Source organism: Helianthus annuus, chromosome 6 (assembly GCF_002127325.2).
Source record: "Helianthus annuus cultivar XRQ/B chromosome 6, HanXRQr2.0-SUNRISE, whole genome shotgun sequence".
In the NCBI taxonomy this organism is placed as follows: Eukaryota; Viridiplantae; Streptophyta; class Magnoliopsida; order Asterales; family Asteraceae; genus Helianthus; species Helianthus annuus.
The window spans coordinates 145120858-145136899 of record NC_035438.2 but is presented as its reverse complement, the minus strand read 5'-3'; the positions used below and the strand labels follow the sequence as shown (position 1 = coordinate 145136899).

The 16042-nt window shown below is 40.0% G+C and overlaps 1 protein-coding gene across 1 annotated transcript; it reads left to right on the top strand.

Annotated features, from left to right (window-relative positions):
* The first annotated feature begins 290 nt into the window (after window positions 1-290).
* Window positions 291-12887, top strand: LOC110864210. The gene is made up of 2 exons (XM_022113240.2): window positions 291-867; window positions 12772-12887. The coding sequence occupies exons 1-2, from the start codon at window positions 327-329 to the stop codon at window positions 12813-12815; spliced, it is 585 nt and encodes a 194-aa protein (XP_021968932.2). The 5' UTR covers window positions 291-326; the 3' UTR covers window positions 12816-12887.
* Window positions 12888-16042: the final 3155 nt, after the last annotated feature.

Below are 16042 nucleotides of genomic sequence, written 5' to 3'. Positions count from 1 at the left end.
CTTTTCTTTGGAATCTTTCAATTAGAAAGGTTGTTGCTGTTGCTGTGCCTAATGTGGGATGTGGTATGTATGAAACAGTTCTAGGTTTTGGGGTTTGTCGTGAGACTATTGAGCCTAAGATTGTCAAGGTTACTCATATTAAAAGGTTTAGCGATATGGAAAGTATAAGTTGCATCCCTTGGCAAGTTGAGATTTTTACATTAAACACAGGGGCTTGGAGAACTCCATATAGCACCAATCTCCCTTTTAATAAGTCAATTGAATTTAACTATTTTACAGTAACTGTAGATGGGTTTATCTATTGGCTTGCTGTTGAAAGAAATATCATGGATGGTGTGTTCAGTTCTTGTAATTTGATTATTTCATTCGATATGACAAGTGAAGAGTTTAGAGAAGTAAACCTTCCCGATAGTATAGCCCACCAGTTTTATATTAATCTGTCTATGTCTAAACGAAACGAGTCCCTTGTTGTGCTGGAATTCGGTGGAGACCCGAATCAACTAGTTTACTATGTATGGATGATGGAGGATGGTGTTTCAAATTTGTTTACAAAGCTATTCACTGTTGATTTTCTAACACCAGATGGATTCGGATGTTTAGTAAGGGGATTCAGGAAGATAGGTGAACCCATAGTTGAAAGCTTACAAAATCAGAATGACTCCAATGGACAACTTGCTGTTTATGAACCCTACTCAAAGTCCCTCAATAATCTTGGGATTAATGGAATGGGTTGTTCATGTTTTGTGTATCCCTACATGGAAACACTTCTTCTTCTTGATCAACCAAATTTTATTACTTTTGACAAAGGTAAACGCTACATTCAAAGTGAAGAGGTGAGACATAAGGCTTTTGAAGCATACATGCAAGGTACATATATTATCTTATTCATTTTGTTTAATATTATGTAAGTTAAAATACATATCAAAAAATACGTTCTGGATTTTGATACAAAAAGAAAATGAAAGAACGAACCTTGTATAGTGGTTTTTATGATTATGTTGTGTAGGTCCCTTTTTGTCGGAGGATGACGAACCTCAAACCTTGTTATACTAACCCACTAGCGAGTGCGGAATCCAAGCTAGCGAGCAAACCGGGATTAAGCAAGTACAAACACAACACACACGGGTTCACCGATTAACACAACTTGTATTAATGCAAATGAAGGTTTCGGTTACAAGCACAATGTTTACAAATCTAACATGTAAACTCTCAAAGTGTGTGTGTGAGTTCCGGACAGAATGCTCTCAAGAAGACTCTCTCTTTCGGTGTGTAAATCTGTCTAAGTGTCTGTCTACTGAACTCAACACAATGCATGGGTATTTATACCCAGCCCATGATGTCCAGTCCGAAGGATCTGATAGATGGTCCGAAGGATCATCTATCGATGACAAGTCACTCGAAGGATCATCAAGGACCTCGAAAGATCACCTTTCGAGGTCTAATCATTCGAAGCATATCTTTCGAAGAGATCGAAGGATCCATATCATCCTTCGATCTCTTATCCTTCGAGACAGAACATCTTTCAACATTTACAAACTGTTGTCCAAGTCAAACCGGAGGATGGTTGACTTGGTCAACTTACAACACTAATCAGGACATCGTTTACATCGTGACCGAATACAGACAAAGTACAGACACAAGTGCACCAACAAACTCCCCCTTGGCTGTAACTTTGTCTTTATCTTCTATAGTTGTAGACTCGTCTCGAACTTCGACGGTCTTTGGTCTTCGAGTTCTCAAAACTCTGATGTCCTTTCAAGTCTTCAAAGTCGGAGGATCTTCAATGTCTTCACGTCTTGAAAGCAGAGAGTGTATCAACAAACTACCCGTATCATGTAGGAAGTGTGTTGACAAACTCCCCCTTAACATAAGCTCCCCCTTGAGTTATGCTCGTGAAAAGACTTTATCCTTATGAAGTGAGATCCTTGTGGTGATGATGATGGCCAGCGGCAACTCGATCATCTTCATCTTTTGAGCGCCTTCTCGTCGTGTCTTCATTCCAAGGCTTGTCATCAACCATGTTCTCCTAGCCTTTAGAATCTGCACATGCAAGAAATCTAAACGCGTAATGAGAACAACTGCTTGGAATATAGTATAAACAAATGACACACGAATGACCATGTCATAATCAAACACCGTCCGACAGTTTGAAAGTTTAATAAATTTGCCAATTTTAGTTTTTAACTTTCAAACATGCAAATTTTTGACCGTTTATGAAGATTTAGTCAGTTCGGTTTTCAGCCAGGTTTCAGGTAACGAAGACTTGAGCTCCAACATCGTACGATCGAAAATAATGAAGAAAGAAAATCTTTTTGGCTTTTATAAAGTTTATATTAAAACACACCTAAAATCTTTTTGGTATTTTTGAAATTAAAAGACAACAATTTAAAGTCTTTTGAGTGTTATCAAACGACATCACCGCTAATGTCGTGCTGATATGCACCAAACGACGAAACTGTTTAAAAGAAACACAATAAAAGTTAAGCAGTAAATAAATAAATATATACAAACATTCTTTTTGCGAGTTTCGAGGGAAAGAGAATCATATCAGTGTACGGTCACGCCAAAACACTCTTGTTGTTCAGTTAGTTAACATTAAGATAAGCATCCTATAACAATTATCGGTATTGTTGTCCACTTAAGCTCAACTTATCAGATGTAATCATGTTTAGAGGATACGTTGATGTATGATTTATACTTACCGACCGGTGTTCATCCACATCACGACACATTCCCGTATCAAGGTATGCACGAGAGTTCATCTTACCGGTGAGTATACCGATTATCATCTGTTTGACCGTATAAGCTGTGAGATACTCACTTATTTTGATTTGAAAACAAGTCCTATGTGATATAATCACTTATTGATGAGGAACTTGATTTTCATATGCATGAGGGCACAGGTGCAAGTCCGTGAACAGGTCAGTACTTCCGTACAGCAGAGAGACGAACTTGACACCCGGATAAATGTGATATATTATCACTTATTTGATATGGACATGTGATTGTTTATCACTTATTGAGGTCAAATGCAGTATGTAATATGTACACGTATGTATAGTATCATGGAAGATCTAGACTTGCGTCCCCGTTATTTTTCGGTAAAAGATACAACCATGATACCCAGATGATAAGCAGCATAAAGACCGAATATCTCAGAACCTCGGCAATCTATCAAACGAAATTTCGGTACTAAGACCATATGCCAATGAATGGTTCCCACCTGGTCTTCAGTCGATTTAAGTTTATATCACCCTGCACACTTTAAAATGATTGTGAGCCTACCGATACATCTTATATAGAGCTGCTTATCGTTTTTCATTTAAGGTTTAAAGAGGTTTGGATAGACCACTGATGTACTATCATTTTCTCTTTTGCTCGCCAGGAAACTCAGTTTTGATTTTCTATTGTTTTTGTGTTTTTGAAATTTTTCGATGTTTTTGGATTTTCTGATTTTTGGATATACTCCCCCTAAAATCAATAAACTAAGACAAATTTAAAAACACAAAGGTATTTACAAAAATGATTTTCCGATGTTGGTTTTACTCTTGCTTGACCTTAATACCGTTTACCAATAATAAGAAGTCAAATCTAGATTTGTCAAAAGCTTTGGTAAATAAGTCGGCACGTTGGTCATCGGTGTGGACCTTAACAACATCGATTAGCCTTTTCTCAAAGCAATCACGTATGAAGTGATATTTGATTTCGATGTGTTTGGTCTTCGAATGCTGCACAGGATTTCTAGTGATATCTAAAGCAGCAGAATTATCAACGTAAATAGGAGTAGTTAGGAATTCAAAACCGTAGTCCCGCATTTGTTGTTGGATCCAAAGAACTTGGGAGCAACAGCTTGAGGCAGCAATGTATTCAGCTTCGCATGTTGATGTAGCGACACACGTCTGCTTCTTGCACTGCCATGTGACTAGGCGATTTCCTAAGAACTGACATCCAGCCGTTGTGGATTTACCGTCGATTTTGCATCCGCCAAAATCAGAATCACTGCAAGCTACCAATTCAAAGTTATTATCCCTAGGGTACCACAGACCGGTGTCAGGGTACGCCTTCAAATAACGAAAAATCCTTTTGACAGCAGCAAGATGTGAGGCCTTCGGGTTAACTTGATATCTGGCAAGCAGGCACGTTGGGTACATTATGTCTGGCCTAGATGCTATGAGGTACATAAGAGATCCAATCATCGCGCGGTAGATTGAAGGGCTAACAGCTTCTCCCTTCAAGTCAGGAGTAATTCCGTGATTAGTTGGCAATGGGGTACCAATGGGCGTTGCATCAGACATCTGGAACCGGCTCAAGATGTCACCAACATATTTAGTCTGATGGATGAATATCCCAGACTCTGTTTGTTGAACTTGTAGGCCCAAGAAGAAAGTCATTTCCCCCATAGCACTCATCTCGAATTTATCCTGCATGATGCGCTCGAATTCCCTACACAAGACATCATTAGTAGAACCAAAAATAATATCATCAACATATACCTGTACCAGAAGAAGATCTCCATCTTGTTCCTTGATGAAAAGAGTACAGTCGATAAGACCTCTACGAAAACCGTTCTCCAGCAGATAGTGAGATAAGGTTGCATACCAAGCTCGCGGTGCTTGATGTAGACCATAGAGAGCTTTGTTGAGCAACCAAACCCGATCGGGATGGATAGGATCTTCAAAACCTGGAGGCTGTTCGACGTATACCTCTTCTTCAACCACACCATGTAAGAATGCACTTTTCACGTCCATCTGATAAACCTTGAATCCTTTGAAGGACGCATAGGCTAGAAAGATTCGAATTGCTTCGAGACGTGCAACTGGTGCATACACTTCGTTGTAGTCGATCCCCTCAATCTGACGAAAACCTTGAACGACTAAACGTGCTTTGTTTCGGATAACAACTCCGCGGTCATCCTTTTTGCATTTGAAAACCCAACGGGTACCAATCTTCTTGTATCCAGCAGGTTTCTCTACGAGTTTCCAGACACCCAGCTTCTGGAATTGTTGCAGTTCTTCCTGCATTGCTTCAACCCAAGCGTTATCCTTCAAGGCTTCTTTCCACGTTCTTGGTTCTTCCTGTGAGACATAACACGCGAAAGACCAATCGTTTTGTTGCCCGGATTCTCTAATAGCTGCATACAAGCCTGCATTGTTGTTGTTTCGCAACATGTTTCTTGTTTGAACGCCACTTTGCACATTTCCAATGATGTTTTGTTGAGGATGGGTATTATGAATCCTTGTTTCTGGATTATCTGGAACTGGAACATTTATACCCAGGTTGTTGAGATTAAGATCAACAACCAAATCAAGTCCTGGAATTGACGAAGAGGATGATGCAGTAGCCTCAGCTGTTCTATGGGCATCTACCGGAGGAGTACCCTCTGAAGTACCATGAACTGCTGTTGTTGGGGCTTCTTGATCTGCATCTAGAAATTCATCATCCTCTGAAGATTCGTTCAATTCATTTGCATCATGAAAATCCTCATTGTTGAGAGTATTATTGTTCACCGAAGAAGATGGTTCTTGATTAACAAGAATCGGACGAACCACCGGTGAAACTGTTGCATTGTCACTCTCGAAAAACATCCTAGCCGCAGCATTTTCTTCAACGGCTTCAACATTGATCGAATTGAAGAAGTCATCGTACTCAAACATCCAAGGTTGACCCGGATTTTTGACTGGCAAGGTGTGCCTTTGTACTCTGACCTCAGACCATTCCTCGACCCTTTTAGTCTCTAGATTCCAGACTCGTAAGTTAGGGGTGGCATACCCAAGAAAGTATCCATCAATTGCTTTTGCCCCAAACTTTCCATTAGGATCGATGATTGTGCATGGAGCTCCAAACGGTTCTAGATAAGACAAATCTGGTTTCCGTTTTTGAAGAAGCTCAAAGCAGGTCTTGTTGTGCCTTTTGACTGTAAGGACTCTGTTCAATGTATAACATGCAGAGGCTACAGCTTCAGTCCAGAATGGAATGGGTAGCTGCGACTCTACCAACATTGTCCTAGCAGTCTCGATCAATGTGCGGTTCTTACGTTCAGCGACACCATTCTGTTGAGGAGTATAAGCTGCACTAAACTCATGAAGAATACCCTTTGAAGTGCAAAACTCCGTCATGGAATGATTTTTAAATTCAGTACCATTGTCGCTACGTATCCGCCTAACCTTCAACTTATACAAATTTTCAATCTGAATGATCAAGTTTTTGATAATACCAAAAGTTTCACTCTTGTGTGCCATGAACGCAACCCAAGAAAATCTTGAATAATCATCAGTAACCACGAGGCAGTATTGATCACCCCGAATACTCTTGTGCTTGACAGGACCGAACAAATCCATGTGCAAACGTTCAAGAGGAACTGCCACCGTGTTGATCTTCTTTGTAGGGTGCTTCTTCTTTGTTTGCTTTCCCTTCTGGCACGAAACACAGACGTCTTGAAGATGGAAATTTTTGAGGGGAACACCATTCACCAATTCATTTGATACCAAATGATTCATTTTGCGTAAGTGAATGTGACCCATTCGTCTGTGCCAAGAGATAGTGTCTTTTTCTGTGGCTTTGGAAACGAAACAAGTTGCTTGTGCAGACGTAGTAATAGCCTGGCTCATGTCAAGGACGTACAAATCATTTATCCTTGGAGCCGACAAGAGAATCCATTCTTTTGGAATTTTGAAGCCGGGTTTCAGCACATAACATCCGTTAGCATCAAAGTGTACTGAGAACTGCTTGTCACAGATTTGAGAAACACTAAGAAGATTGTGATCAAGTTGTTGCACAAAGTTGATCTTGTCAAAACTGACAATCCCGTTGGATATCATTCCTTCACCCGTTATATATCCACCTTTATCTCCAGCAAAAGCAACATAACCTCCTCTAATAGATTTAACGTCGTAGAGAAGCTTCATGTCGCCTGTCATGTGCCTGGATGCCCCACTATCAACAATCCAATGACTACTGACAGTTCCTCCTGGAATACCCTGCACATGAACTCAAATGAATTAGTTGGAGATGGGGACCCAAGCCATTGTGGTCTTGGGTCTTCCATTTTCATCAATGACAATAACTTCTTGTCTTTGATGGTTGGTGAATTGTGATGGTCCCCCTGATTCAGTAACCGATTTAGGTTTCCATGTCTGTTTTGTTTTACCAGTGTCTTTCTTTAAAATTTTAACTTCTTGATTGTTTGAAGTTTTGGAATTTTCTGGTTTTACAACAACAGATTGTTTTTGAACCACGTCGATTTTAATTGCTTTTTCAATCTTCTTGACCTGTTGCCGTTTCTGTTTCTTTTCTCTTTCTTTTACAAGTCGGGGATCTTGTTTTGTGGAAACAGATGGCTTACGGTCAGTCTTGCCACGGGGATCATCAACCTTTCCTTTTTGTTTATGAAGATATGGACAATTACGAATAATATGTCCAATGGTTCCACATTCAAAACATGATCTTCGTTCTACAAACCCCGAAGTATCATGTGATCGCTTAGCCGAAGATGTTGAACTTTGTGAACCCGAGGTACTAGGCTTTGAACTGCTTGGTTCATTTCTTTTCTCGACAATAGTTTTCTTGACAAAATCTAAGTTAGATTGATTTTCAAACTTTTCAATTTTGTCTGTTCTCGTCGATTTCACAAAGTTAACATTTTTCTTCTTCTTTTGGTTCGGCTTCTTTTGGACTTGAGCCGGTGATTTTCCTTTGGGCTTGGTGTGATTTTGCTGTTTTGGCACTGTTGGTTGTTGCCAAATTGTTTTCGGATTTTAGCCTTTGGAATAGGAGGACACTGTGTAACTGTAACACGTGGTCCTGTCTTTCCCAAAAACTTACTTGTTGAATTTTCAAAGACTTTACAGATTAAGGATTGATTAACATTCTTAATGGGAAAATCTTTGTCTGAGTAAATTTTATCATCACCAACTAGAGTGTACAGCAAATTCACACTCTCCGGCTCTTCTGCAGATAAAGACTCAGTTGCAACAGTCTTAGCGGGTTGTACAGGGGGATCACATAGAATGTGATTCTCGAGAGGTATGTCCTCATTTTTGGCTACCGCATCAGACTTTGCTGGGACAGTATCATCAGATTCATCATCAGAGGAATCAGCATCCTCAATCACAACTGGAGGATCTTGATTCTGTTCAGCACTTACAAATGTATCTGCTGACACATCTGAATCTGAGGATACTTCCTTTTGGTATCCGAGCCCTGCAGCAAACTCCTTAACATCTAGAGGCACAGACGGTTCAAAGAATACCCTGTCCTCTTCATCAGGCATGGCATCATAATTATGTCTCACTGGTGGTGGACATTTCTTGTAGCCTATGCATGTGACATCTCTCTTTTCCTTCTGAACATCAATGATGTGGTCTAACACATAGCTAGAGCTCAAATAACTGTCTAGCTTGAGTTGGATCGCATCACTTTCGGTTTTCACACAAGCCATCTCTTTTTGCATAATCTCAAGGCGAGATATATACAAATTAATATCAGTTTGTTTTCTTGAAACCATTTTAGTCAGTTCAGTTTTATCTTTCTTTAATGTTTCAATTACTGACTTAAATTCTTTTTCATGGTTTTCATAAAACATGTTGGCTTCTGTGCATTTTGAGAGATCCACAGTCAATTTCTGATTGTGGATGAATGTCACATCATATTTTTCTTGCAAAGCCTCATGCTTGCTTTGCAAGTCACACCACTCAGCACTCAAGGAACTATGTTTGTCTTGCAAGTCAAACAAACTAGCTTGTAAAGCATCATGTTTGGCTTGCAACTCAGACATGTTTCCTTCTAAGTCAGCACACCTAGCATGCAATCTATCACATTCATCACAGTTAATAGCAGTGGGTTCATCGACACATACCTGACTTGATGAACCGTCGACATTAGCCATAAAGGCTGAATGGAGAGAAGACGAAGAATAAGCAGCTTGGTCCACCAGAATAGATCTTCTTTGAGTTTCTGCTGCAGCTTCCCCCAAAAGTTCATCAATATCTGCATCGATTGCTGCATTTGATGTCTCACCCACATGATCATCACCAGAATTGGATGATTCTTCATCAACACTTCTACTGTATCCAGACGAATCTTCATCTTCAGATGATTCACCACCACTGGCAGAAGATTCTCCACCACTGGTGTGAACTAACTTCTTCACAACCTGAGCAAAACATGCTGTTCCATCGGGAGCATCACCACCCAACTGGATTGACCAGTCACAACCTTCATCCACCTGAACCGCAAGTGCCCGGTTGGTTTGGTTGTTGACGGGTACCAATGTACGATCATTGTTTCTGTTCTGCTGGTTGCCTTGGTTTCTGAAGGGGTTTTGATTCCCGTGTTGAGCTGGCTTTGTGCACTCCTTTTTAAAGTGACCCCGTTCACCACAGTTGAAGCACTTAACAGCTTGTTTATCGAACCCATACTTGGTGTCTCTCTTGCTTTCCAAGCTGGTTCTTCCAGTACTTTCCATCCAATCCTTTGCTCTTCTCACAGCACTCGCAAAGGCCCACTTGATGTCCATCAAGTCCATCTCCTCTTTATCAATCTGCCTGTAATCTTCTTGTGTCAGATTAATGTTGCCAATCTGACCTTCTATCAATCCACAGTACGCGCTCACTACAGTGTTAAGCAGCTCCATGTGTTCCTTAGCTACTTCTACATTGATTTTAGAGAAGCTTGACGTGTCGAGCTGAACGGTACTAGACTTTGATTGTTGACCTGCAGATGATGTTCCTCCATAACATGCACGTTGTGTTTGAGCAGGAGGGGGAGGAGGTGGTGGTTGTATTGGATTTCCATACATATCTGTGGTAGGAGGTGGCTTTACAGGAACTTGCACCGGATTGCCATACATATCCGTGCTAGTGACAAACGCTGTTTGCAAAGGAGCATGTGGACCTGTTCTTGCAGACGAAGTATTGGAAGTTCCACAATACATTTCAGGATTTTGTGGCAATGGAACTCTCTTCGCCTTTAATGTTTCCTCCTGATCCTTGTTTTCCAGAAGCTGACGAAGTCGTTGATATTTGTAGTTTTCAACACTCCGTTATACTTCAGGATTTCCAAGAAGCTACTCCATTGGGGAGGCAAAGCATCAGCAAACTTTTTCACCACTTCTGCTTGAGTTGTCGTCACACCAAAATTATTCAACTCAGTAAGCAAATGATAAAACCGACTTGTCATGTCTCCCAATGACTCCTTATCTAAGCACGTGAAACAGTCGAATTCTTTCTTGAGCAGATCATTGCGCAATTGACGTGTTGCTTCATTTCCTACTCCCCTGGTTTTCAAACCGTCCCACAGCTTCTTCGTAGTCTTGAAGCTGACAAATTGATGATAGATGTCTTTGCTTAACGCCTGAGTGAGAATGGCGTAGGCTTTCTTCTCCAGATCATATATTTTCTTCTGATCCTCTGGAAGATCGGCAAAACTAGCAGTTGTTGAAGCAGCGACTTCGATAGCTTGATCAAAATCTGTGGTGAAACGTATCCACAGCTCTGTATTCTGGCCCAAAACATATGTACGGAAACGATCAGCCCAACCTGGATACTCGTTTAAATGCATCAGCTTCGGAGGTCGATTCAAACTTCCTGTTTCGCTTTCGCTCAGTAAAATACTTTGGATACTCGGAGTTTAATTCGAGACTAACGCCCACTGATTTCCCTGAGAAGATGTCGATACCGGAGACTCGGCCCATGAAGGCGATAGACTTGTAGACGTGTATTTTCCACTGTCTGGCGCCGGTGTACCCCACCATGAGGGAGTGACACCTGAACTTGTATATTTACCACTGTCGGGGGCCGGATTCCACCAATTCGGATTCATGATTGATAAGCAAAATAAACGCTAAGTAAGAATTCCGAAAGATCACACAGCCGAAGGATCCTGGTCGAAAGATCTCAAAAACAGAAAATTGTTAACAATAAACAGACCACAATCGAAAGATCACCCCTTGTTCGAATGATCAACAGTGTTCGAAAGATCACTGTTGACTTTCGAGCAAAGATTTCGAAAGATTCACAGTCTCGAAAGATTCACAATTGAAAGATCCTTATCTTTCGAGACAAATCCTTATCTTTCGAACTACTATCCTTCGAATAGATTCCAGGAACGAAAGATGATGCTAAGCCTTCGAAAGATGGGTCGAAAGATATATTTCTATCGAATCTTCCTGATCGAAAGATGGTCTTTCGAAGTCGAAGGATATCTTTCGACAGCTCCTGACACACTGACACAGATGTGAAAGGTTGGTGAAAAAGGTGATGGGTTGGTAAGTCAACTTTCGGCAAAAGGGTATGGCAGGCTGACAACTTTCCCACCAACTAAGATTTTGAAAGATAATTTACCCAAAAAGGAAAAACCTTATCTTCAAACCAGTCACCGGAATATTGACCGGAATATGGCCGGAAATTACCAACACACTCAAAAACAAGTTTTTAAGTTACCCAACCCAACCTTGAACACTCCCGAAGGTTTAGAACACGTTTTCCAGTTTAAAGGTATAGAAAAATCAACAAAAACGGGTGTTAAACCAAGTGTTCAAACACACACCAAGAACTTGAATAACCCGGTTTTAAACAAGGTAAAGAGCCAAGCTCTGATACCACTTGTAGGTCCCTTTTTGTCGGAGGATGACGAACCTCAAACCTTGTTATACTAACCCACTAGCGAGTGCGGAATCCAAGCTAGCGAGCAAACCGGGATTAAGCAAGTACAAACACAACACACACGGGTTCACCGATTAACACAACTTGTATTAATGCAAATGAAGGTTTCGGTTACAAGCACAATGTTTACAAATCTAACATGTAAACTCTCAAAGTGTGTGTGTGAGTTCCGGACAGAATGCTCTCAAGAAGACTCTCTCTTTCGGTGTGTAAATCTGTCTAAGTGTCTGTCTACTGAACTCAACACAATGCATGGGTATTTATACCCAGCCCATGATGTCCAGTCCGAAGGATCTGATAGATGGTCCGAAGGATCATCTATCGATGACAAGTCACTCGAAGGATCATCAAGGACCTCGAAAGATCACCTTTCGAGGTCTAATCATTCGAAGCATATCTTTCGAAGAGATCGAAGGATCCATATCATCCTTCGATCTCTTATCCTTCGAGACAGAACATCTTTCAACATTTACAAACTGTTGTCCAAGTCAAACCGGAGGATGGTTGACTTGGTCAACTTACAACACTAATCAGGACATCGTTTACATCGTGACCGAATACAGACAAAGTACAGACACAAGTGCACCAACATGTTGTGCATTCAATATTCATCTATGGGTCCAAGTTAAGCCATGAAACAAAAAAAAAATATGTCCTAAATTTATGATCCATCTTGTGTTCAAGATATGTTTAGTACACGATTCTTGATCTCGTCTTGATGCACATGTGCTTTTAAATATTAATTATTATTCTTTACATACCAATTTCGATTAACCGTATAAATAGATTCAAGTAGTAGAGGCAAACACTACATTGCTATTGAAGTGGGAGGTATTGTAGGGCATGTATTCTGTAACAGGAGGATGCAAAATGGTTGTTTAGGCCGGGAAAACGCTGGTTCACATCATTTAGCCAAAATAATCTGGAAAAATCATGGAATCTTTGTATTTGAACCAAGACGGATGACTCATATAAATGATGTGATTAAGACTTTAGTGATGAAACAACATATGAATGTGTCAATTTGGAGTAGTAGATGTTAATTTATATGGGGTGTTTTGACTCTCCTATAGTTTTTTTCTAATAACCAACTTTCTTTTTTATAATGCAGTCAGGAGAACTCTAGAAGACTATTACTCAAGTTTAGAGATGTAGCTGATATGCTCTATTTATTTCTGTTAAGAACATGGTTGTAACTTAATTGCGTAGATGAACTATCAACTTGTGTTTCAAGCAATACTAGGGCTGTAAACGAACCGAACGTTCAGCGAACAGTTCGTGAACCGTTCGGCGGGAAGTTCGTTTATGTTCGTTCGTTTATTAAACGAACGAACATGAACAAGAAATTTCGTTCGATTACTTAAATGAACGAACATGAACAGAGGTCTCGTTCGTTTGATTGTGTTCGTGAACGTTCGGTAAGGTGTTCGTGAATGTGTTCGTGAACATTCGTTGATTTGCGTTCGTTTATGTTTGTATGTTTGTGTTTTAATTGAAGATCTTTGTACTTTCTTATATTTTATTTTTACTTTTTATATTATTAAACTTTTATTTATTTTATTTCCCTAACAGCTAAACTAGGAAACCCACTTTCACCTTATTTATGTATCATTTCCCTTTCATTTCTCATTATTTACATCCACGAATACAATCGACCTCTGTTCCACAATAAGGGATTCAAGTTCGAGTGCTACTCTCTGGGCCATCTATCTTTATCCTTCGTCGCGTTCGCCAAATTTATTTGTGTTCGTTTGTGTTCATGAACCGTTCGCGAACACGCTCATTTCCTTAATGAACGAACACGAACATAAAATCTCGTTCGGTAAGTGTTCATGAACCGTTCGTGAACACATTTATTTCCTTAACGAACGAACACGAACAAGGCCTTGTTCGTGTTCGTTCGGTTCGTTTACAGCCCTAAGCAATACGGTTTTAATTATATTGCAGTGGTTTTTATCGCTTGCATGATGTGCTCTTTAACTATAATAAACTGCCTCAGACGCTTGAATTTCAACATGAGCACCATGTCAGGCGGTCCTTCGAAGTCAGCCAGCTGATGACAAAGCATTAACCACCACCTTCTCCAGCTCTGGCCGATCAAGCCACGAACTAAAGAACTGAAAAGGTTCGGACCAAATTTAATGTCCGCCACAGAAAGTAGGAGGAGCGGGTTATGGGGTTATGGTCCAAATGCCTTTACATGAGAGCCTGAAAGGACACTTCTGGCCGTCGATTAAGGAACTCATCAAACACAAATAACCTGTCAATCTTACTGATTTTTTTACCTTTCTTTGAATCGACCATGAACGTGAATTTACTGTCCTTCATAGTGTACTCATTAAGGCCAGTAGCATAAATGAACTCGTTAAAATTCTTTGCACAATGCGTTTTAAATTTAGAATTCTTTCGCTCATACGGAGCCCTGACCATGTTAAAATCACCAACGACAACCCATAACCCCTGAACCCCCTCCATCGCTGCCAGAATGCGGGACCATAAACTTCGTTTGTCAACCACCTTCTGCAGAGCATACACGCTAAGGATATTGACACCCACTTCGTTTCCCTTAATTGACCTGCAAAGTAACAAGAAGTTGGAGTCTTTCACACACGAATTAAGAGAAACCGAACCAGGGTCCCAAACGCAGAGAATGCCTCCAATCGGCCATCAAGATTGACGACCTCCTTCTATTTAGAGTTGTTTGTTTCCTGAAACGAGATGAAAGAAACCTTCTCCATAGCCTAAATCTCACTAATCCACGCAACTTTTTTCTCCACCCCGAAACCCCTAACGTTAATCGAATGGATATTCACTGATAACCCATTAATGCCTTCTTCTATAATCGTTGCTTTCACCTCTTCTTGAATGGTCTCCAAATTTGTTCTTACAATTATACCAAGATCAGTAGTATCCGTCTCCACTGAATCTATATCGATATCTCCACACAAGTCCCGTCGATAAGCCCCAATAATCAACATATTACTAGAAGCCTCAGGTGAATTGTTTAAATCCATTCCACTGGGCTCTGTAGGCTTAACACCCATTAAACCCTTCATTAAAGCCCAACACCTGACCTGCCCCCCCCCCCCCCAAGTCCAAGATATCATCTCATTGAAATGGGTCTTCACTCCTCGGCCTGCTAGAAGCCTGGTGTAAATTTTTAACCCATGCTTCCTTAAAGGAGGGACCTACTGGCGCACTAATTTCACCATCTTTCTTTCTGGGGTGACAAAAAAGTGAACACGCAGGGACCACTCAACTTCAACTCCCCAAGCCCCAAATGTTTCAGGCGCCGCCTTCTAGGCTTCCCAATGCAAGCAGGATAATCCACCTCCCTCGCGACTATTCGCATCTTCTCCTTGTCCTTGACTTTAGAGGGATATACAATAACCCATTTTCTAAATATTATTTGATAATGCAACATTTACGGTTTCTAGAGAGAAAAGAAGAAAACTTTGATATAGTGAACATCATTTTATGAGTTGCTATGTTTTTCTTTTCTATGTTGAGAAGTTGATTGCTCAGAAGCAATCCTTACCTCCCTCATCAAAGAACTATCCATGTTACCATATCCAAATCAGAGCCCCTTAATTTTAGTGCCTAGACGCCCCCGTCTAAGCCTATACAAGGTGTCTAGGGCACCAAAAATGTGCAAATAGGTAGTTAGGGTGTGTGAATAGATTGAGCCTAAATTAATATCTTTATATGACAACTTTTGGAGATGGTGGATTTAGGACATAATCCCTACCAATATTTGGATATGTCAACATGGATAGTTCTTTGATGAGGGAGGTAAGGGTTGCTTCTGAGCAATCAACTTCTCAACATAGAAAAGAAAAACATAGCAACTCATAAAATGATGTTCACTATATCAAAGTTTTCTTCTTTTCTCTCTAGAAACCGAAAATGTTGCATTATCAAATAATATTTAGAAAATGGGTTATTGTATATCCCTCTAAAGTCAAGGACATAAGAAAAGCTAGGAGCTAAAAAATGGGTCTTGCTTTAGGTGATTCATGCTACAGCCCATGACATCATAGCAATGTTTATGTCCTATCAAGATTCATCTACCCTTCCTCATCATGCATCTTATGCACCACATAGGGATAGCGAATATATATACTCATTAAAGTTGAGTATTACAACCGTTCATAACTCGCAAAACAAATCTATACTATATAATAAAAGAAACCATTTTGTGGACACTTGTGATTATATTAGGCCATGTTTTATAGATAAGTATTATTTTAGTTTAATCTTTTCTAATTAATTATAGATAATTATACTACTAAATATTATTTAGTTTAATTTTTTATGGATAAATATTATTTAGTTTAATCTCCTTCTCATTTATAATATTATTTATTTAACTAATAGAGTAA

Excerpts from the sequence above, each read along its gene's own strand:
- LOC110864210 (XM_022113240.2), top strand. The coding sequence starts at position 327 with ATGGATGGTGTGTTCAGTTCTTGTAATTTGATTATTTCATTCGATATG. Across the intron at positions 868-12,771 it reads TTTTGAAGCATACATGCAAG|TCAGGAGAACTCTAGAAGAC; the intron begins GTACATATATTA and ends TTTATAATGCAG.